The 22,524-nt window shown below is 48.2% G+C and overlaps 2 protein-coding genes across 3 annotated transcripts; both read left to right on the top strand.

Moving 5' to 3' along the window:
• The first annotated feature begins 9,570 nt into the window (after positions 1–9,570).
• On the top strand, positions 9,571–12,269 carry LOC117845615 (cinnamoyl-CoA reductase 1). Of its 2 annotated transcripts, none has more exons than XM_072291473.1 (6): positions 9,571–9,743; positions 9,860–10,033; positions 10,199–10,380; positions 10,489–10,651; positions 11,725–11,914; positions 12,001–12,269. In XM_072291473.1, exons 1-6 carry the CDS (start codon positions 9,611–9,613, stop codon positions 12,194–12,196), a joined length of 1,038 nt encoding a protein of 345 aa, XP_072147574.1. In that variant the 5' UTR covers positions 9,571–9,610; the 3' UTR covers positions 12,197–12,269. The 2 variants fall into 2 exon arrangements, with proteins under 2 accessions (XP_072147574.1, XP_034582571.1); XM_034726680.2 differs by having other exon boundaries at positions 9,572–9,743; positions 9,860–10,029; positions 10,195–10,380.
• Positions 12,270–13,529: 1,260 nt separating this feature from the next.
• On the top strand, positions 13,530–16,793 carry LOC117845614 (cinnamoyl-CoA reductase 1). The gene is made up of 6 exons (XM_034726679.2): positions 13,530–13,856; positions 13,980–14,149; positions 14,302–14,487; positions 14,697–14,859; positions 15,463–15,652; positions 15,738–16,793. The coding sequence occupies exons 1-6, from the start codon at positions 13,712–13,714 to the stop codon at positions 15,937–15,939; spliced, it is 1,056 nt and encodes a 351-aa protein (XP_034582570.1). The 5' UTR covers positions 13,530–13,711; the 3' UTR covers positions 15,940–16,793.
• Positions 16,794–22,524: the final 5,731 nt, after the last annotated feature.

Genomic DNA, 22,524 nt, shown 5'->3' with positions numbered 1-22,524 from the left:
AACCATGTCATCATCAGATTTCTTACTTACTCAGGGTGACATAGCGATCAAGCAGTCTCAAACTGTGAGAGGCAGACGAATCGATTCGAGTTTCTTAACCATGCATGGCGAACCTAATCTCACGACATCCGCGCACCACAAGGGCCGCTTCCTATGTCGGTCGTCCCCATCAATTCCCAGGCGCGTATCAGGTCCAAACTTCCCTTGGCATGCAATGCTCCACAATCCCGGCCTCTACCGTACTGTGACCGCACTTGCACCCACATGATGCACCATGGGAACCTCGTTCCAGGGACATCAGGGGTATAAGCCACGCCCTAGTTCAATCAGGTACTAGGCTTCCCCATCCCATACTAGGTATGAGATTAGTACCTTCAAACACTTGATCACGAACACCACCACTGTCGGGCCTTAGCAAGTTTCATAGACAGACGAGGCGATCAACCGACCACCAAAGAGTTACCCAAAACCCTGCCCCATCCATCGTCCTTACAGTTGTAACAGAAGAGAACTCATTCAACTCCTATAAACTCGCGAGTGACGGGAAATCACTCGGCTTTTACCGCTTCCTACTTAAGCAAAGCATCTACTCGGTCCAACAGCTAGTGTTCAGATCAGGGGAGCTAAGTTATGCATCTAGGGTTCCAAACAACTCCTATACGTAAATGCACAAGCATGTTAAAGAAAGCATGCGCAAGTTTGGCAAAACATAGGGGATTTATGCATCCGGGGCTTGCCTTCGAGCAAAGAGGAAGGGAACTGCTCGACTTCTGGGGCAGCTTCGGCTTCTGGGGGCAGGAGCTCAGCTACACCGTCGTCTTCTGGCGCCGGGTGCAGCTCGTAGTAGCCGTCGGCGAGACGCAGCTCTACACGAATGCAATGCAAGAGTTAGCATAGACGGTTATATCAACAGCAACACTTGCAAGTCTGAGCCCAGAAACTTGCGACAAGTTACAGGAGGGTGGGGAGGTCCAAAGAAGTTGATGGAGGTGAAGAGGTAAGGGTCGGAGGGAAGGAACTTATGATCTGACCCTTAATCTAGAGGGTTTGATGTACTAGGGGTCCTCAGACTTAACGTTGAAAGGTCCCCAAGTTTTACACATACACCCTCGGTTCGAAGAAAAAGATACAACCGAGCCCTCGGGCGAGGCGGAGAAGGCTCGGCGGAACAGACAGGGTCGGGCGAGACGAAACCGGGGTCGGGCGGATAAGAGGGGTCGGGCGAAGCGAACAAGGGTCGGCAGAACAGACAGGGTCGGGCGAGACGGAAAAGGGGTCGGACGAACAGAAGGGTTGGACGAGGCGGACAAGGGGTCAGCAGCTTACCTTCGTCTTACAAGGAAAGCTTGGGGTCGGGAAAGAGCAGGTTCGGGCGGAGGAACTGGAACACTAAGACTTGCAGCGGAGATGTCCGATGGTGCTCCGGCGGCGGCGGTGCTTCTTGTGGATCACAAGTAAGCTCTTACGCAGCACGGAGGAGCAAGCGGCTGGGTGGATTGGGGGAAAGCGGTGTGGAGCGGAGAGGAGAGTTCCTCAGGGACTTAGTGTGGTAGCGCTGTGAGCTCGAACAGGGAGCAAGAGAGATGGCAGCTAGGGCAAGGGAAACTCTGGCGGGGCTTACGCATTCCCTTTTATAGCGGCGCGGGAGTGAGAAAGGGGAGCAGCGTGAAGGCCGGGGAAGAAGCAATGGAGTGCTCTGCCCGGGCGGCGATTGAGCGACGAGGGCGGTGGAGCAGGACTTCGGGGATGACGCCGGCGGTCATGGGGCACTGGCGTCAGGGCGGCGCAGGCGCGAGTTTGCCAGTGGTTGAGATTTGGCGGAGGTGGGCGTCGTCGTGCGGTGGATCTGATGGAAGTGACTGGAAAAACGGCGCTAGGAACGAGGGTGCACAGGTGAGAAGACAGGCGGCTACGTGCGCGCGGGCGAGCGCGGAGCAACAGATTGTCGGGGTGGCTTCTGACAGGGTGGGAAAAGGAGCTGTCGCTGCCGGGGTCTGGGTTGGCGGAGGAGGAATCGTCGTGTAGCGCGGACCTGGGCGGCGCGACTGTGAAGGGGCGACGGAAAAACCGAGAGACATCGGGACTTGCAGCCGGGGGTCCGGCGAGGTGATGATGGGCGCGAGCGACGAGGCGCTGCAGAAAAAGTTGCAGAGGGCTTCCGCTGCAATTGGGGAAAGGGGGCGCAGGAATCAACCTGGTCGCGGCCGGCGACGGGGCGGAGCGGCGGGTATCGGAGGAATTGAGCCATGCGGCGGAAAAGCGCTGAAGCGAGCATGCCACTCGAGTGTGTCGGCACCAGGAGATCTGGGAAAAAGATTGCGGATCCACCGGTCAGTCTCGGTTGGTCCACTGCTCAGATTGAAAGGAGGAGGTGTTGTGGGAAGACTTAGAAGATCCGGCGGGGTGGGTTGGGGTCGGCAGGGTCGGAACTGGGGAAACGGCAAGGAGGGGTCGGTTCTCAGGGGTCGGGACCAGACTGGAGGTTGAGCAGTTAGGCTTGGAAAAACTAAGACAGGTGATCAGGGGCTCGGATTAAGATTGACGCGAAGGATTTTTGTCCGAGGCCGTCACATGCTCGGTCCGTGCGCCGACGGTTGCGCGAGCCAGAGCTCGAGGCCGCCCGCCGGAGTCGTCGCCGCCCGACGCGTAGTCACCGTCGGGAAGAGAACGCCGCGACGTTGGTAGAGTGAGCGGAGCTCCGCGAGCTCGCGCCGACCCTGAGTATCCATGGCGCGTCGTTCGCGACCGACCCCACCGCCGGGCTCTTGTTGCCCGCCGCGGCGCAAACGAAGACGCCCGTGACAGCCGAGGAAGTGGCCGCGACGGCAGGGTCCTCGTGGAACCTGACGCCGTCGTCGTCTCCGAGCGACATGGAGAGGACGTCGACCCTGTCCGCGAGCGCCGACTCGACGGTGTGCATGATGGGCCCCTCGAGCACCCTGCCGCCGCGCACACCTGGTAGAATGCGAGGTGCGCGCGTGGCGCCACGCCGGACACCACCGCGCCGCCGCTGTCGCCGCGGCGCACGGGCGTGCCGGCCGTGACAGGGAATTTTATGGAGTTATGCTATAAATGTTCTCATACTTGTAGAAAGTGATTATGTACAAACAATTAAGTCTGCTTTCAGCAGTACATTGCTGAGAACAATATCGTTTCTACTTCTTTTTATATAAAACCCAAAACTCTTGCATACATGCAGTTATTCTTTTATAACATCATTAGACACAATTATGCCTATATGATTAGTTCCATGCTCAGAGCTTCCTCTTCTGATCATCCTTGAGCTGAACAGCATCGACATCCTCAAAAACCTGAAGCGTCGCCAGCTGGATGAAATCAGTGACCTGAATTCCCACAGGCCTGCAGTTTCATAAATCACAGCATGAGGATCATTTGTATCAGAACAAAGATTCAACCGTATCAGAGAACAGATCACCCTTTTTCTCAACCTTGCCAACACACCAAGAACCAAAATGCAGAATATTCAGATGCTCACCATGGGAAGCAGGCCTTCTCCGGCAACCTGATTCCGAGCCTGGGGCCTTCGTCATACCCTTCGCAGATCATCTCCCCGTTCTCATCTCTGTAGCAGATGATCCCTCTCAATTGATCCTCGTACACCTACCATTTACAGGACCATATTAGAACAAGATCAAACCACTACGCATACCTCCTTGATCATGTATTCCTGCATGTCAAATTTTCAATTTAGAACTGCTGCGACACACGTACCTTCTTGTCTGTCACAACAGTGAAGGAGAGGTTTGATGAAGAACTGCTGCCATGAGCAGAGGTGCTTGCGTACGGGCGGGGCGGCGTGCGGCGGTGGCAGCGCGACTGGCGGTGCGGCACGCGGGCGGCGGTGGCGCAGCGTGCCCTCGGAAAAATGGCGTGGAAAAAAAAATCCGAATAATAATATACGTAGTACTAATTACAATTTTACCCATACTAAAAAACAGTCTATACTCTATACTACCACCTGGTAGTATTGTGCACCGTAAAAGAGATCTCCGGAAGGGGGTGCCCTGTAACCTCCATGAGCGCCACTAGCTTCCTCCCTGTTGCCTCACCTTACACCATTCCCAGTCCGCGTCGGGAACCTGTACGTAAACTCACTCCTCCTTCCGAACCCTCTGCACGAACGGCAATGCAAGGGCGCCACCACGCCGGCCGCAACCTTGCTGCTCAATACCTGTAAGAGTAGGGGTCTTAGAGCTTATGTAAGAGATGGCCGTTAATGTCAACACCCCGATTACGACACAACCATGTGCACAGCAGTCAATCTACGACTACGTGGCCAGACATGAGGGTTTAGGGTTTAGCTTTTCCACCAAATTCTACGTTTTTGTTGGAAAAATCTGTCATGTCCACACCATAGGTTAACTGAATCATCTCATGTTCACGTTTGTATTCTCCTCTGCAATATTGTGCCCACATCTTAAACACACAGCCGTTCACGGCAGGGGTTCATCGCTTGTGATCTTTGCATCGAGAACATGGTGGGCCTGAGGAAAAATAAGGACATCCAGTAACGCTTCTTGGAGTCGGATTAACCCGTGTTGTACCACTGCGCACTGCATATAGTGGCAGAGAAGACGAGGGGCTCGTGCCCCCTCCCTCCCTCCGACAGTGATTTTGTACTAAATGTTTTAAAATTCAAATAAATTTAAAAATTTAACACTATGGCCGCGACATCTGCACCCTCCTCACGTGGGAGACCACTACCACGGTGCGCGAGAGAGCGTCAACACCAATTGTTTCTGCTTCCAGTTCTGCACGGTGATGGCCGACCACGATCCCGCTCACGCCATAAGGGAACTGTGCAGATGTACCTCGGCCTCGGCCGTGGAAGGAGTACTCCGCGTGATCTTCATGCAGTCTGACATCTCCGACGTGCTGGACCCCAAGGGATGGCTGCCGTGGGAGCGCCAAATCCCCCTGACACGCTTTACTTCGCCTAGTACAAGAACAAGGGACATGATGGTGTCGTGGTCGGTCCGGCTTCTTTGACTTGCTGAAGCAAAGTTACTAAATGCACAGTAAACTGAGTCTATGTGAACAGTAGCATGACGCGAATTATCGCTGCAGCAAAAAATACTATACTGATTTGACTGTACCAAAAATATTGTTCTACACTATACGAATGTCACGGTAACACGAGATCCGTCCACCTGCAAACGAACGATCCAAGAATCATCAAAAGTTCTGCTACAGTATCCACCTTCATTTCAGCTTGTTTTTTTAACAAACTGTTTATGGACCGTTCGATTGGTTCATTAGGCTCGGTAAAAATAATAATACCAAACTTTTATTTTATTAATATATTAATATTAATATTATTAGACTAAAATAAACTTAGGATTGGAGTTAAGTCAAATAAGTACTAATTAAGCCAATTTTGAATCTCGAAACGTCTGTGTCATCATAATTCATTAATTTGTGTTACTTATTTTCGTTACTTATACTTTTAGATATTATAAACATACTTAATTTATTATATTTTGATTAATATCTTATTTTATATTAACATTAATGTTGAACAATGCTCAGTTTTGTGAGCCAAATGAGCCGACTCGATCTTTTCAAACGAACCGAACCAAACTCTATTTTCAGCTCGTTTGCTTTAACAGGCCGAGCCGAACCATAATGAGGCGAACTGGCTTGTTAGCCACCCTAGTTAGCAGTAAGAAAGTTGTAATCTTTTGGAACAAGATACAAAAAATTGTAGATTTCTGCCACGACCGACCCGAAGCTGTAGTTTCGATTGTGGAGGGCTAAACCATGTGATTAGGTAGGGTGATTAATAGGGGGCTCCTATCCTGATAGAGCAACGAACTTTCAGTTCACCTCTGGCCCACTAAGCTTCTCTCCCTTCCTTCTCCCCCCCCCCACCCCCACCCCGAACCCGATGTCATACCCTGAAATTTTCAAATTTCAAGATATTATTAAAAGGAATAATTAAACAATAATTTTCTATAATTTAAAATTTTTTCTGGCATTTATTTTCTTTACAGGAAATTTAGTATAGGAAAAATAATTATTTGTTATTCGGAATTTAATAAGGTTGTTGTTCTCTATCTGTGCATTCATGCCGATGCATCTTGGTGCTTCATGAGTGAAAAAGTTTTAAAATATGTTTAGACGTTGTCCAAGTTCTTCTGAGAATTTTCAGTTTTTTCTGAAATTTATTCTCCTTTTTCTTGAGCTTAATCCAATTTTTTTGAATGGTTCTAAAATCCTTTTTATAAGCTCCAAATATTTATTTGGATTTCTTGTATCCCAAATTGTCTCTAAGAATTTTCCTAGAAGTTTTGGGATTTTAAGAGTATTTTTCGTGAATTAAATGAGTTATCCGGATTTTCTCTGGATTTTCTTTCACGAGACTTATTACTTGGAAAAAAAGGGAAAATCCTTTTGGGCCGAGCCTTGGGCCCGACCCACATCAACCTAGCTGGCCGGCCTCCTTCCACCTCGCACCGGCCCAGCGTCTCATTCCTTCACGCCGGCCCAACTTGTGCGGCCCAACTTGCACGGCCCAACTCTCCACTCCTCCCACCGGTTCAGCCCATCTCCTTTCTCTCTCCCTTTCGCTGCTAGGGCGGGCCCGCATGTCGGGAGCTTCTTCAACCTCCGGCCGCCCGTTCCCCTGCTCCAACCGCGCCGCCCCCCTCAGCACACCGGCGTCGCTCGCCCTCCCCGGCGCCCCTTCGGGTCCCCGGCGCCGCGAGCCTTCCCTTTTCCCGCGCACACGCACACGCCATCTCCTCCGCTTCCTCTTACCAACGGCCGCTGCATCATCTCCCCACCAGAAACGGCCGCTCCACCATCGCCGCCAGTTATGGGCGGCCACCGCCCCTTTACTTCTCCTCTACTGCGCCTCCTCCGCTCCCTCCTCCGTCCCTATAAATGGATGCCCCGCCGCCACTGGAGCTCTTTCCCCCGCTTCCCTCGCCTCCTTACGCCACCGAGCCGCCGCCATCAAAGCTCCGCTGCCGGCCAAATCCCACGCCTCCACTCCGGCCGCCGCCGCCTCGTGCTGCTTCCCTGGCCGCGTTGCGCCGCCGTCGCCCGCGCCACCTGCCACGCCGGCGCTGCCTGCACCGCAACTGCAACCGCGCCCCTAGCCCCGGCCGAAGGCACCGCCGGGATCCCCTCCGACGGTTCTGTCAGGTCGACCGGATGCAATCGGGAGATGGAAGAAGAGATAAGGTCGTTTTGCCGTGAAGCCCCTGACCATCTGTGTAATTCCTTCTATAATCTTTGTGCCTTGAAAAAAATTCAGATAACCCCTTGAACTTTTCAGTATCTCTCAATCTAATCGATGCCGTGGCTTTTTTCAGATCTAACCCTGATCTTTCAGCTTTTCGCGAGCTCTGTTCTCTGTGTCGGTAATCTTCTTTGCTAACCCCTGAGATCTACGGTTAATCTTGTTTAGGTCCTTAGAACCTTGTTTAGTCAGTAGATTCCACGTTTTCGCTCTGTTTTAATCCGTTCAAGTTGCGTTAGATTCGTAACAACATAAAATACAAGTTAGTAGTGATGTTGTACAACATTACATGTCTTTGAAAATAAATTTAATATTAATTTGATAATGCTTATTTAAATGCCTTTTCCTAATAAGAATTTAAGTAGGATTTACACCGATTTTTCATAATCAATATTAATTTGATTAATTATTATTCAATTTGTTTTGTAAATAAAAGCAAGTAGGTTCTATCCCGATTTTCATAAACTAAGGTTTGATTAATTCCTAATTATAACTAACTTTTCTAAATAAAAGATATCTAGATTATACATCGTTTTCATAAATAAAGTTAAGATGCTTAATGATATTATAAATGCATTTTCAATAATAATATGTTTAGTTGAATGTTATTCGATTAGATCTCTTATATATGCTCTGAGTTTCTAAAGTTAATTGTTAAATTGGCATAATACGTACTTGAATATTTACAGATAAAATATAATTAAGTTTACCGCGTTTTCAATAATTAAATGTAACTTGTTTAATTCCAAATAGGATATTTCTCTGAAATAACCTATGTCCATATTTTATTTAATTAAAATGGATCAAGCATATATTATTTTTATTTCTTTGATACATCAAATTTCTCGATAGTTCCGATCTCAGCGTTTCCTCCGTTTGCGTGACCTTAGATTGAGCCTTATCCCTTAGTACTCTATTTTAAAGTCTTTCTTTTGTTGTGGTGTATTGTTCTTAGTTGCACTTGTTTGTTTGTTTGTTGCTGATGTTTGGTTCGATTAGAAGGATTGCTGCTCGGAAACTTTGAAGGTTAAGACTTTCAAGAAAGTAAGATCTGAAGAGCAGTAAGAGTAGCTTTACGTTGGAGAAAGGAAAGTATCCCTAACCATCCTTCTACCTGTGCTTTATTCACAATATCATGATAATGTTTATTGGAACATGGAGAACCACCTAGGAAAACAGTACAACCACAATAACTATCATGGCTCTGGTCTTGGCTAATTAATTAGAGACCTTAGTCTGGGGTAACCTTACCGAAAGGGCAAGAGGGGTGGCAGCAGATGGGGTATAACTCGGTCCTCTTGGGATGTGGGCTTTGCTAAGATACTGTACCCACTATTGAGGGTTTATGCCCTGCTACTGATCCGGAAACCTTAGCGGGTTACCACTTACTAGGGAATCTTTGTAAAGGCCCCGTAGCGTCCCTATGCAATCACACCTCGGAATTGTGGTATGGTGCCTAGCTAGCACTGTATGGTTGGGTCCAAAGTTCTTTGAACTTTTACGTGACTTGTGGGTAAAGATGTACAACCTTTGCAGAGTGTAAACTGATATATCAGCCGTGCTCACGATTAAGAGCGGCCTAGACCCTCACATGATTAATTAAATTTAAAGATGGATTAAATCGTTATTCCGGTTAGTTCCCGTGGTCTTGCTGAGTACCAACTATAAGTATACTCACCCTTGCTTACTGCTACTCAGAAGAAGAGCTGCTATAAAGTTGCTATGAAGATGATGCTGAGTTCTAGGCGTACGCAACCCCAGTCGAATACCTGTGAAGTTTGGAGCCTTCGTTTCCAAGTTTTAAGCTGTGTTTCTCCGATAGTCTAAGTCTTTTTGTATCTTTTTTCGTGATACTGTTCCTATTATTCACTAATGATGTCACTATATGTATGTAGATCCTGGTATGCATATAGCTATCACTTAGTTTTGTTTTAAAATCAGGTGTGACACCCGAACCCTTAACCCTAAGTACCGCCAGCCTTGGGCCACTGCCCGCGGCCGTGGTGACCTCGTCGCTGAGCTGCCCTGCCCACCTCCTGCCCCTCCGGCAAACTTCTCCCGGCTTTCACCCCAGCGGCGAGTCACGAGACGAGGCGGCGGTGCGCGAAGAAGAAGAAGCTGGCCACGTGAGGAAGATGGAGATCGTGCGGCTAGTGGTGACCAAGATGGAGATCGTGCGGCTAGTGGTGACTGCACGAATCTCCAACATCAGAAGATCAAAGGTCTCCCAGATGGATAGGCTTTCAGGATTAATAGGAGCCTCTAGTTTTCTGTGAAGGCCCATGTCCTAAGTTTTTATCCTTTGTGGACTTCACAGGCACCGAGAATAATTGAGGCAGCGGCATGGCGTCGTCGGCGACGACGTCGCAGCCGCCGCGCGTGTGCGTGACCGGAGGCGGCGGCTACGTCGCCTCGTGGCTCGTGAAGCTCCTCCTCTCCCGCGGCTACGCCGTGCACGCCACCGTCCGCGACCCAAGTAAGCATGCACCACCCCATGCCGCTGTCTCTGCCTCGCCTTGATCGGCCGACGCGTGTGACGTGTCTGGAGTTGGGAGGGACTCATATGCACCATGGCGTCGGGCTCTGCTTCAGGTGGTCCCAAGAACGCCCACCTGCGGCGGCTGGAGGGGGCCCCGGAGAGACTGCTCCTGTTCAAGGCCGACGTGCTCGACCGCGCCGCGCTGGCGGCCGCGGTCGCCGGGTGCCAGGGGGTCTTCCACGTCGCCTCCCCTGTGCCCGCGGACAAGGTCCTCGACCCTGAGGCAAGTATTAATTCGAATCACATTGGGTTGACACCTATTGCTACTGGTTCCCTCCTATCAAGAGATCGATGCATTTTGAACCGTCTGTTCGATTGAGGTTTACTGCTCAATAGTTGTATAAAAGTTTTTTTACTGCTTAAACACACGTCGAGCTCAACCATGCAGTCAGAGGTATTGGCTCCTGCCGTCAAAGGCACTCTGAGTGTTCTTCAGGCTTGCTCAGCGAATGATGTTCAGAAAGTTGTTGTGGTTTCATCCACTGCTGCTGTTTATTTCAATCCGAGTTGGCCCCAAGGTAGAATGAAAGATGAGAGTTGCTGGTCAGACAGAAATTTATGCATGAAGAACGAGGTTAGTAATATTGTTTCAGTTTCTTTAAATAGATGTGCCCAGGCAATTACTTTTCTGGCTGATAACATAACTAGTGTTTTATCATTGCTAACCATGTTGTGCTCGCAGGACTGGTACAGTGCTGCCAAGACAATTGCTGAAACGACAGCATTGGAGTACAGAGAGAAGAATGGACTAACTGTTGTTACAGTTTGCCCTTGTATCGTTTTAGGTCCACTCCTGCAGCCGGTAGTCAATGCTACGAGTGAATTCCTCATCTACATTATAAAAGGTTGGCTGTATATATTTCTGCTAGTTTCTATTAGTTCTATCCTTTGATTGTGAAACTTAGGTTCAGAGTCAGTAGACTGGAGAATTACACAACTTGATGTGGTTAGAACAGAGTCAGTAGATTGGGAATAGTGAAAGTAAGGTTACTCCTTTGAACGTTCATTTGAAAAAAGGTTCTATTTATTCGATTACCATTCAAAGGAATTAGAGTGGGGCATGCTACTTGGTGGTGCAACACTACTTAGCTAAGTTACTATGGTCACCTCAAAAAAGAAATTATACTTCTTCCTTTAAGTATAAATATATAAAAATGTTGTTTAATCAACATTTCTTGTAAAATTTCTGAATAAAAAATCTATTAAAAAAAGTTGAGTCACCGAGAGAATGTTGAATCAACATTTCTGGTAAAAATATGAGTCAATAAATGTGGTAAGTAAAAAAAATTGATAGGGGAAAGGAACATCCTAAAAGAAAACGATGTGGGAAGTAATAGCCCCAAAAGAAAAGAGATAGGATGAAATTGGCTAAATGTAGGAACCGATTTCTGGTTAGCCAAGTCAGTAATGATGCACGCTCCTTTGTATGTTCGTCTTGCCTTATGCCTTCTCAGCAGCTGCAACATTGGCAATCATTGGAAGCAAAATTTTTAATTGCTAACTTCGATGTTAAATCAGATTCTAAGACCTTGTTTAGTTGGCCAAATTGGGAGGTGCCAAATTACTGTGCTGGCACTGTAGCACACTGTAGCGTTTCGTTTGTATTTGTGAATTATTGTCCAAACATTGACTAATTAGGCTCAAAAGATTCGTCTCGCAAAGTACAACAAAACTGTGCAATTAGTTTTTAATTTCATCTACATTTAGTACTCCATGCATGTACCGTAAGTTTGATGTGATGGGGAATCTTCTTTTTGCATAGTGCCAAAGTTGGGAGTTGGGGGTGAAGTAAACAAGGGCTAAGTTTGTTTTCTATTTTTTTGTTGTTATGTACTATTATATACCTCGCCCTCGTAAAATCATGCTCCGGTACAGTAGTTTCCATAACAGCACTGAAATTCCTTTACCTTGATTGCAGGAGGGCCTAGCGTGATGAAAAACGTGCCATGGAACATAGTTGATGTCCGTGATGTGGCTGATGCTCTGCTTCTGGTATATGAGAAAGTGGAATCATCTGGGAGATACATCTGCGCACCAGATTGGATCACCACAAAAGGCATGGTGAACTTGTTGAAGAAGGCCTACCCTAACTACAATTATGTAAACTGGTGACTACGACATCCCAATTGTATTGTTTGAACGTGAATGTCTATAGCTCATCGACCTTCACAATTGCATCTCTCTGCTGCTGCAGCGACGGCACGGACTATGAATCTGCAATCTCGCGAGTTACATCGGAGAAACTAATGAATCTAGGCTGGAGACCAAGGAAAATGGAGGAAACATTGTTGGATAGTATTGAGTACTATGAGAAGGCAGGGCTTGTGCAGGATGTAGAGGGCTCCCCCTGCCGTCTTCCTCATCTGTTTCATTTTGCTTCAGAAAAATGAAGCAAACTGGCAGTACATCTGCTAGACTACTACTTTTATCTTGTTATTAAGCTCAGAACGTTATTGATAACTATATCTTATTGCACAATATTATTTTTTCTAGAATATGTTGGAAAAATGCATGTCCTTGTGCTTATAGAATCCGAAACTGCGTTTGGACTGTCTGCTTTTGTCCTCTCTGCTGAGCTTGTTTTTCAGATGCAGGCTACTTCAATCTCCACAGCGATTGAATCGGGTAACAACAAGCTTTCGTATACAACAAAAGTGGTAGCTCTAAAACCACGTACTCTCATAGATGATGTGATGTGATGCGCTTTGGCACTGCTTAACAATCTACAGAGTATTCCCACCTAGATCATCAATCCACGACGCACTGTCAGAGGAAAAGTTACTTGTTATCTGAAACCATCTCAAATATCCTTGGACATACTACAGAGAAGTGTAATCGAAAATCATGGACCAGGAATGAGAAGACAAGTATAAATGAACTGTTCATTTTTTCCTATCAGCTTGTGCTTTTTTGTTTGCACGTAACTCAATGCAAAAGCGCATCTCGTTTGATGCAAATTTGCAGTATCCAGTGCTGCCTCCATTATTGCAGTGCTGATAACATGTGGGTTGCAGCTCCTGGAGCACACTGCGCTAGGAAAGCATGAACTAATTTGTTGCGCATTGCCAACCTGTGATTTGCTACCACTAAATGCAGTCTAGGTTATGTTACGAGTGTAGTCATAAATAAATAAAATCTAATGGCCAGCTAGCCATCGTGTGCCTGGCTGCCTGCACCGTCAACGAACACGATGGTCTGAGTCCCATCAGTCTCATCACCCAGATGCATACGCAGTCGGGTGGGCCATATACCGCTAGCCCGCTGGGCCAGCCCGGATCAAACCCGCACGCCCGAGCTCAACTGCTACTGCTTGATCCTGAATAGCCCTCTGGCCTCTGCCGCCATTGCAAAATGAGGAAGGTGCCGTTGGGGTTGGGGACGAAACCAAGCTATCCGCCAAGCGCCAAGGACCAACGTGCTCCTCTTCGAGGGATCCCTTTCCTGGAAAGATGCTCCACGAACAGTGCACTGTACGCGCCCGATATTGGCAGTCCTAATCATGGAAAGATACTCTGCGAGCACGCCTGTTCTTGGTTTCGTCCCCAACCCCAACGGCACCTTGGACTTGGAGGTTATTATCCACCAGCGTGAGGAGCAGATAGCTTGTGGACATGGCGCGGTGGCCGTCTCCGCACCGCACGTGACCAATTTGTCTAGGGTCATTAGGTAATAAACTAATAATCCTGCTGCCGCTTCAAAAAATAAAACTAATAATCCTACCTTTGCCGGCACCGAACCGCCACTCAAGTCACTCGTGAGCGTGAGCTGCTCTATACATACGTGGTTTACGCGTACGTGGGCAAAGCATTCAGCGCAGGCACAGCGCTAGGCCGCTAGCAGAAGCCGATCGAGGCCGAGCGCAAGAAGTGCTTAGCAGCAGGGGTTGGACACACACGAGTCACACGATGGCCGGGCGCGCGGAGACGGAGGGCGCTGGCGGGAGCCCGGAGAAGGTGTGCGTGACGGGCGCCGGCGGGTACATCGCCTCGTGGCTCGTCAAGCTCCTCCTCTCCCGCGGCTACGCCGTGCACGCCACCGTCCGCGACCCGTGTAAGCACCCTCATCTCGACCGAGAGCGGCCCTGTTTGCTGGCTGCCTGTGCGCTGCACATATATTTCTGGGGCCGGACCGGAACCGGTGACTAATGGCGGCGGGCCTATATATATGTTTCAGGTGATCCCAAGAACGCCCACCTGGGGCGGTTGGAGGGGGCCTCGGAGAACCTCCGGCTGCTCAAGGCCGACGTGCTCGACCACGGCGCGCTGGCCGCCGCGGTCGCTGGGTGCCGGGGGGTCTTCCACGTCGCCTGTCCGGTGCCCACGGACAAGGTTGTTGATCCGGAGGCAAGTATATCAATTGGTTTCGCTCTCGCTGACCCAATGCTATCAAGCAACTTGTAGATTTTTACTGGAATGTAATCCGTGCGCCCTACTGAACTTTACTGGTTAAACATCAACGGGGATCTGACTGTTTAGTGTTTACCTTAACCATGCAGTCGGAAGTGCTGGCTCCTGCTGTGCAAGGCACCGTGAACATTCTCCAGGCTTGCTCAGCTAACAATGTTCGGAAAGTTGTCGTGGTTTCATCTACGGCCGCTGTCCATTTCAACCCGAAGTGGCCGCGAGACAGGCCCAAGGACGAGGAGTGCTGGTCGGACATAGACTTTTGCAAAGAGAACGAGGTTAGTGGTGTTGGGACTTGGGACAGATCGGGAGTCTTAAGAGCTGATGAACGATGTCGGCTCATAGTAATCCTCGTGCCATTTTAGGCTTTCCTCGAAGAAAAAAAGCAGAGACTTGCTTTGTAAATAAAAATCGACCACAAAGGCTAATTATTGTTTCTACCGAGATTAATTAACTTAAGGCTAACCGTACCTCGTTCTACTGGCAGGACTGGTATATGGTTGCCAAGGTTGTTGCTGAAAAGACAGCCTTGGAGTATGCGGAGCAAAGTGGACTGAATGTTGTTACTGTTTGCCCTACTATGGCACTAGGCCCACTCCTACGGCCTGTGGTCAATGTCAGCCATGAATTCCTCATATACAATATAAAAGGTTGCATTATATTTGCTGTTGTTTTCTACTTTCTTTTTAGTTACTATAGTTTTAATCACAGGTGTGATGTTTTTCTTATCTTTTATTAGGACACTTATTTGCATTCAGTAATAACGAAATGACAAATAATACAAACTTCTATGTGGTTGCATTAGTTTCTTGAGATGGGATTAGTGTACACTAGCTTAATAGATTGATAATATTAGTTAACTCACCTAAATTACCATGAAGGGAATTCTCTTTTCGGTAGCACTAATCATCTTGGGTTCATATTTATGGGACCGATTAAAGCCGTGGGCACCTCTATGTTCTACCCATGTGCAATGTGTAAGAAGTTTCCCTACCTTATAATTTTTTATAAAAAAGAAAAAAATGTCTCCTTCAAAAAGAAAGGAAAAAAAAGATTTGCTTGCTACCTTCTTGTGTGAAGCTTTTGCCTATGCTATATCTTTAGAAACAAACTTCTTGACACTACCCTAATATTAATCAAATGCTGTTTTTTAATTCCTTTACTGGTGTGCTGCACAATTGTGTGCTTCATCCTGTTAAAAGCACAATATATGGAAAAATGCTACACCACTGAAGTTTCGTTAGCTTGATCAGGAGGTCCAACGGTAATGAAGAACATTCCGTGGCACATAGTTGATGTCCGCGATGTGGCTAATGCTTTGCTTCTGGTATATGAGAAAGAGGAATCAGCTGGGAGATACATCTGCGCGCCACATCATATTAGCGCAAAGGATCTGGTGAACTTGCTCAAGAAGACTCACCCCAACTACAATTATGTAAACTGGTGAATCTCTTACCATATATGCATGTGGTGACAGAAATTTAAATGGCTAGCTATGATTTACAAGGTTTACATGTATTTGCTGCAGTGACAGTGATATGGACCCTAACTCTATAGTGACACCGCTTGTGTCGCAGAAACTCAACAATCTAGGGTGGAAACCAATGAAGAAAATAGAGGAAACATTGTTGGATAGTATTGAGTACTATGAGAAGGCAGGGCTTGTGCAGGATGTAGAGGGCTCCCCCTGCCGTCTTCCTCATCTGTTTCATTTTGCTTCAGACAAATGAAGCAAACTGGCAGTACATCTGCTAGACTACTACTTTTATCTTGTTATTAAGCTCAGAACGTTATTGATAACTATATCTTATTGCACAATATTATTTTTTCTAGAATATGTAGGGAAAATGCATGTCCTTGTGCTTATAGAATCCGAAACTGCATTTGGACAGTCTGCTTTTGTCCTCTCTGCGGAGCTTGTTTTTCAGATGCAGGCTACTTCAATCTCCACAGCGATTGAATCAGGTAACAACAAGCTTTCGTATTGTTGGGGACCGCCCCCACAACACACCCTGAACGGCGCTGGCGGGGACTCTCTTTCTCTTAACCGACCCTAACCTCATCGCCTCCCCCTTTACGAAGCTAATAAATGACCGAAGTTAACTATCACGAAGGTGTCCATTTTGTTGTTCTGCAGGCAAGGACTCGCGAAGTTAAACCCCCCGTGGAGCTCTCAGCGTTTCGGCTTCGGAAAAACTCCGTGACCAGAAGTCGAAGTTAGCTGACTTCAACCAAAGAAGGCGGGAAGTCTACAGAAGGTTGCTCGGTCTCAACGAAGCTTATGAATAAGGAAGAAGACAGTCAAGACGGCCCTGGAACCGCTTAATAGCAAGACGACTCCGTAATAAGAATCTAGTACGAGGTTGGATATGTAATTTTACCGTGAAAGCGACGTTTTGAATAGGTACCAAGTTACTGTCTTGTACGGAATATTCTTAGGATGTAGTGGTTGAGTATGGGTATAACGGGGATGCGAAAATGTAACTTTATGACTCTATAAAGGGAGACGAACCGTCCCCCCGGGAGGGCATTAATCATCGATAGGACAGCCACTGTAACGTTTGTTTGAACGACCGTTATCTTCGTTCGTCATAATACTCTTACTATTGTATGGGAGGACCCCAACATTTGGCACCCACCACGGTCTAACTCGTTAAACAGCCCACGATGCCACCACAACGTAAAAAGAGACCCGCAGCTCAGAGGGAAGACAACACAGAAGAGGCCAACCAGCTCACGGTCCCCGAAGCCACACATCAAGTCCTCCCCGACAAGGAGGAACGTCTTGCAAGAGTCGAACAAGCCCTGAGGGCTAAGGCAATGAGCAACTAGCCCGCAGACGAAGTCAACCACCAAAGCCACCAACCCGTGGCAAACGAAGCTGCCAACCGCATTGACGGCCACCAGCCCACAACACCCGAAGCTACTGGCCCCTCCATCCTGGACAACGAACTGGATTCAGTCCTCCGAGAGATAGAAGAGGTCAAAAGAAAAAAGGAGCAGTTGGCACGACAAGTGCAACACCAGAAAGAGGCTGCGGCCAGGCTATCAAAGTTGAACGAAGCCAAGCGGCAACTAGAAGCACTACAGAAAGAAGTCGCGGAGCTCGAAAGCCCACTCGAGAATGCAAACCAGGCCGCAACTTATCTTTATCAAAGTCCCACTGTCGATCAGGCACAGCTCCAGCTGAGCCTCAACTTTGGCCAAGGCACCCAGCACCACTCGACGGGGGTGTCCTTTGTGGTCGACACAACATCGCCGCTCTCAATAGGGCTACAAACTGCACCGTGGCCAACAACTTACAAACCAACCACCTTGCCCAAATTCAACGGGCGCACAGACCCACGGCAATTCTTAATGAGTTACGAAGCCGTTGTAGCTTCGGCCATAGGGGATGATGTCGTCCTCGCCAAATCTTTCATAATTGCTTGCGAGGGCGCGGCGCTGAACTGGTATTCACTGCTCCCTCCACACAGGGTAATCAGCTGGCACGATCTCAAGACGAAGGTCACTCAAAATTTCCAGGATTTCCACCACCCTCACACGGCCCAGGCAGACCTCTTTCAGTGCAAGCAAAAGGACAAGGAACCACTTGCAGAGTATGTAAGAAGATACGTCCAACTTCGTTCTCAAGCACCGCACATTGAGGAATCTGTAGCAAAATCCGCTTGCATCGCGGGCCTAACCCCCGGCCCAACAGCGTCAAAACTGTCAAGGAAGGAGCCTAAAACTATGACTGCCCTCTTCAGCAAACTCGATGAATACATTAGGTCCGACGAGGACCATCGCAGAAGAGTGGCGGAACGCAACAAAGAGAGACAAACAAACCAAAACCGAAGCTGGCAACCTTCGCCTTACAACAAGCCTCAAAATCCAAACCAAAACCAAAACCGAATCATGAACATCGAGGGAAACCAAAACCAAAACCAGAGCCAAAACCAAAACAACAGCACCCAAAGAGGGGGCCACTCTGCCAGAGGACGAGGTCGAGGCAGACAACAAAATTCATTTTACTGTGTCAACCACGGCCATCAGAATCATCACAACACAGAGTGGTGCCCCAAAAAGAAGGAGGAAGGGAGAAAAGTTGTGGAAGAAGCTGCGAAGGCAGCCGCGCAAGCACGCAAAACAATCCACCACACAACTTTTTACCCACACCCAACCTTCTATCACAATCAGCCCAACTTCGCCAACTTCCCGCAACCGATGACTTGGCCTCTTCCACCACACATACAACCCTACCACCAAACAATCCCACAGCACCCCAATCTCAACCCGCCTCAAAAGCCCCAAGAAAAACTACCTCCACCCCCAAGCATGCCAGCCATAATGCCCAAGCCGGAACCCAATACACAAAATAACAACCAAAATTCCTTGCCCACCTTCGGGATGATAATGCCAATCGCCGGGGGCTCCTCACTAGAGTTTGAAAACAAGAGGCAGAGACAGAACTACTTCAGAGAAGTCAACGTGATCATTCCCGATGGACCTCCAGCAAAGCCAGAATGGGCACACATGCCCATAACCTTCACCGGAGAAGATTTCAAGCTCAAGACAACCTCGCATAACGATGCGATGGTCATCAAAGCACTGATAGCCGGCTGGACGGTAGGAAAAGTCCTGGTAGACACAGGCAGCTCCGCGGACATTCTCTTCGCAAATGCATTCAGAGAAATGAACATTGACATGAACACGCTCGACCCAGCTGACGTCCCGCTCCTCGGCTTCGGCGGAAAGCCAGTGAAGGCCTTGGGAAAAATTGCCCTCCCAGTTTCGTTCAGGGACCGTGATAATGCGAGGACAGAACACATCACCTTTGACGTGGTGGAGATGCATTACCCCTACAACGCAATACTCGTCCGTGGCTTCATCACCAAAATGAACGCAACAATTAGACAGTTGTACCTATGCATGAAAATACCCGCCCTCAGAGGGGTCATAACGGTGTACGGTGATCAGCAAATGGCAAGGAACATAGAAAAAGGGGTAGCTCCGGGCCAAAAGAACGTCCACCATCTAGCCTCGTCAAACGAAGCCGAAAGCCTAGCAAAGCAAAAGGCCCACGATGAGCCTAAAAGAGATAAAGAGAAGGTAAAAATCAGTGCGGACGGTGAAACAAAACGGGTACTTCTAGACGGGTACATCGCAGACAGATTCGTCACAGTTGGGGCAAATCTCAACCCATATGAAGAGCATGACCTCGTCGAGTGCCTCAACAAGAACAAAGACATCTTCGCTTGGTCCGCAACTGATCTAAAGGGAGTGGACAGGGAAATCATTGAGCACAGCCTCGACATCAGACAAGGAGCTCAGCCAAAGAAACAGAAGCTAAGAAAAATGTCCGACGAGAAGGTCCAAGCAGTAAAGGCCGAAGTTGACAGGCTACTCGAAGCCAATGTAATCAGGCCAATCCAGTACCCCGACTGGCTAGCCAACATAGTGCCAGTTAAAAAGAAAAATGGGAAATGGAGAATATGCATAGACTTCATAGACCTCAACAAGGCCTGCCCAAAAGATGACTACCGTCTCGAAAGAATTGACAAGGTGGTAGATGACACTGCAAACAGTGAAATGCTCTCGCTACTTGACCTCTTCTCGGGGTACCACCAGATCAGAATAAAAAAAAAGATATAGGCAAAACAAGTTTTGTGACACCCTTCAGAACATTCTGCTTCGTCCGTATGCCAGAGGGGCTAAAAAATGCAGGCCAAACGTTCTCTAGAATGACAGCAATAGTCCTAGACAGTCAGCTTCGGCGCAATATCTTGGCCTATGTAGATGACATCATCGTAAAGAGCGCTAAACGAAGTGACCACATCATGGACCTCACAGAAATATTCGCTAACTTGAGGTCAGCCAACTTAAAGCTAAACCCAGACAAATGCGTATTCGGAGTCCAAAGGGGAAAGATCTTAGGCTGCTTGGTAACCACGAAGGGCATTGAGGCCAACCCAGACAAAATCACGGCGCTAGCCAACATGTCAGAGCCAACATCACTCAAGCAGGTACAACGGCTCACTGGCAGGATCGCAGCACTAAACCGTTTCATTCCGAAAGCAGCAGAGCAAAGCCTTCCTTTCTTCAAAACACTCCGAAGCTCCAAAACATTTGAATGGGGACACGAGCAAAGCAGAGCATTCCAGGACCTCAAGGAATACCTGCATTCCATAACGAAGCTATGCCCACCAGAGCCCAAGTCACCGCTGCTGGTTTACGTATCAGCATCAACAACAGCTGTCAGTGCTGTATTGATCCAAGAGAAAGAAATCGAAGGCAAAATCAAACAGATACCAATTTACTTCACATTCGAGGCATTGAGCGGCTCAAAGATGCATTACTCTGAATTAGAAAAAATCGCATATGCGGTTGTCATGGCAGCACGGAAGCTACGACATTACTTTGAGGGGCACAAAATAGTCGTGGTAACCAGCCAACCTCTACATGATCTCTTCTCAAACAGAGAAGCTTCTAGCCACATCGCCAAATGGGCGTCTGAGCTCTCGAAGTTTGTCATCGATTTTGAAAGGCGCACGGCTATAAAATCCCAAGTGTTGTTTGACTTCGTCGTTGATTGGACCTCGCCTAAGAAAGAACCAAAGCACCTAGAAACGCCATGGGTCGTCCACTGTGACGGAGCATGGTGCCGTAAAGGAGCAGGTGTCGCAGCGGTGGTCACCTCGCCAACAGGCGTCAGAATCAAGTACGCAGCGAGGCTAGACTTCCCACCAACTGCGAAGTCAACCAACAACACCACAGAGTACGAAGGACTGCTCCTGGCCTTAAGAAAAATGAAAGCCATAGGGCAGCAAACATTCGTCATCAGAACGGACTCGAAGGTAATCCGTGATCATATTGAGAAAGACAGCGAAGCCAAAGAACCAGAACTTATCAAATACCTCAAGGTAGTCCGAGCCATGGAGAAACATTTCAAGGGGTTTGATGTCAGAAACATACCGAGAGCACAAAATGACGAAGCTGACAAGCTCGCAAAGGCAGCAGCGGAAGGCGAGCCAATTCCACCAGATACATTTTACGAAGTCATAACTTCGCCTTCAATCAAACAAGAAGACCCAGCCACCATCAACGCCATCCAGCGTTACGATTGGTGCACAAGCATAATGGCTTTCCTCAGAGGCCACTTTGAACCCCAGAACGAAGTTGAACGCACACGCCTAAAGCAAAGAGCAAGGGGCTACGCAATCATTGAGGGGCAACTATACAAAACAGGCATCTCAACACTGTGGCTTCAGTGCGTCGACTACGAAATAGGCAATGAACTGCTCAAAGAAATACACGGCGGTTTCTGTGGAGCTCACATTGGCTCAAGAGCCCTGGCAGGAAAAGCAATCCGACAAGGGTTCTGCTAGCCATCAGTCCACACGGACGCACACCTACTTGTACGAAGCTGTGAAGCATGCCAAAAAACAGCAAGGCAAACACATGCACCCTCACTCCCCATCCAGCTCATACCACCCTCGTGGCCTCTCCAAAGATGGGGGATGGACCTAGTTGGCCCACTTCCAGCAGCACAAGGAAACTGCAGGTTCGCAGTAGTGGCAATAGACTACTTCACTAATTGGGCCGAAGCCAAGCCACTTGCCGTCATCACGTCAGCCTCGGTGCAAAAATTTTTCTGGCAAAACATTGTCTGTCGCTTCGGAGTCCCAAGGGAGCTAACCGTCGACAATGGCAAGCAGTTTGATTGCATCTCATTCATGAACTTTTGCGCTAGCATAGGCACGAAGATAAAATTCTCGTCCGTATACCACCCGCAGTCAAACGGAGTTGTGGAAAGAGCCAACAACACGATATTTACAGCAGTCAAGAAATGTCTCTTCGATCAGAAAAAGGGCAAATGGATCGACGAGCTCCCAAGAGTCATATGGTCCCACAACACAACACAATCTAGAGCAACAGGCTTCACCCCATTCAAGCTCTTATTCGGGGCCGAAGCTGTAACACCTGAAGAAATAAAAAACAAAAGCCTAAGAGTCCTCAAGCACGATGACATCGATGAAATCGCTAGAATAGAGAAAGACATGATCGAGCTTGACATCAACGAGGCCATTGAGAACCTGGACAAATACCAGGAAGAAACCCGAAAATGGAAGGATCAACGCATTCGAGAAAGACAGATCAATGTCGGTGACCTCGTCATCAAAAGGAAGAAGAATTGGGAAAACCCAGGCAAACTGTAAGAGGCCTGGGAAGGCCCCTACATTGTCGCAAAAGCTAGCAGACCCAGCTCCTTCCATCTCACAGACCAACAAGGAAACGCTCTCCCACACACCTGGAACATCGACAGTTTACAAAAA

Source organism: Setaria viridis, chromosome 2 (genome assembly GCF_005286985.2).
Source record: "Setaria viridis chromosome 2, Setaria_viridis_v4.0, whole genome shotgun sequence".
Classification (NCBI taxonomy): domain Eukaryota; kingdom Viridiplantae; phylum Streptophyta; class Magnoliopsida; order Poales; family Poaceae; genus Setaria; species Setaria viridis.
The sequence above is the reverse complement of the archived record's forward strand: the minus strand, read 5'-3'. Positions and strand labels throughout refer to the sequence as shown.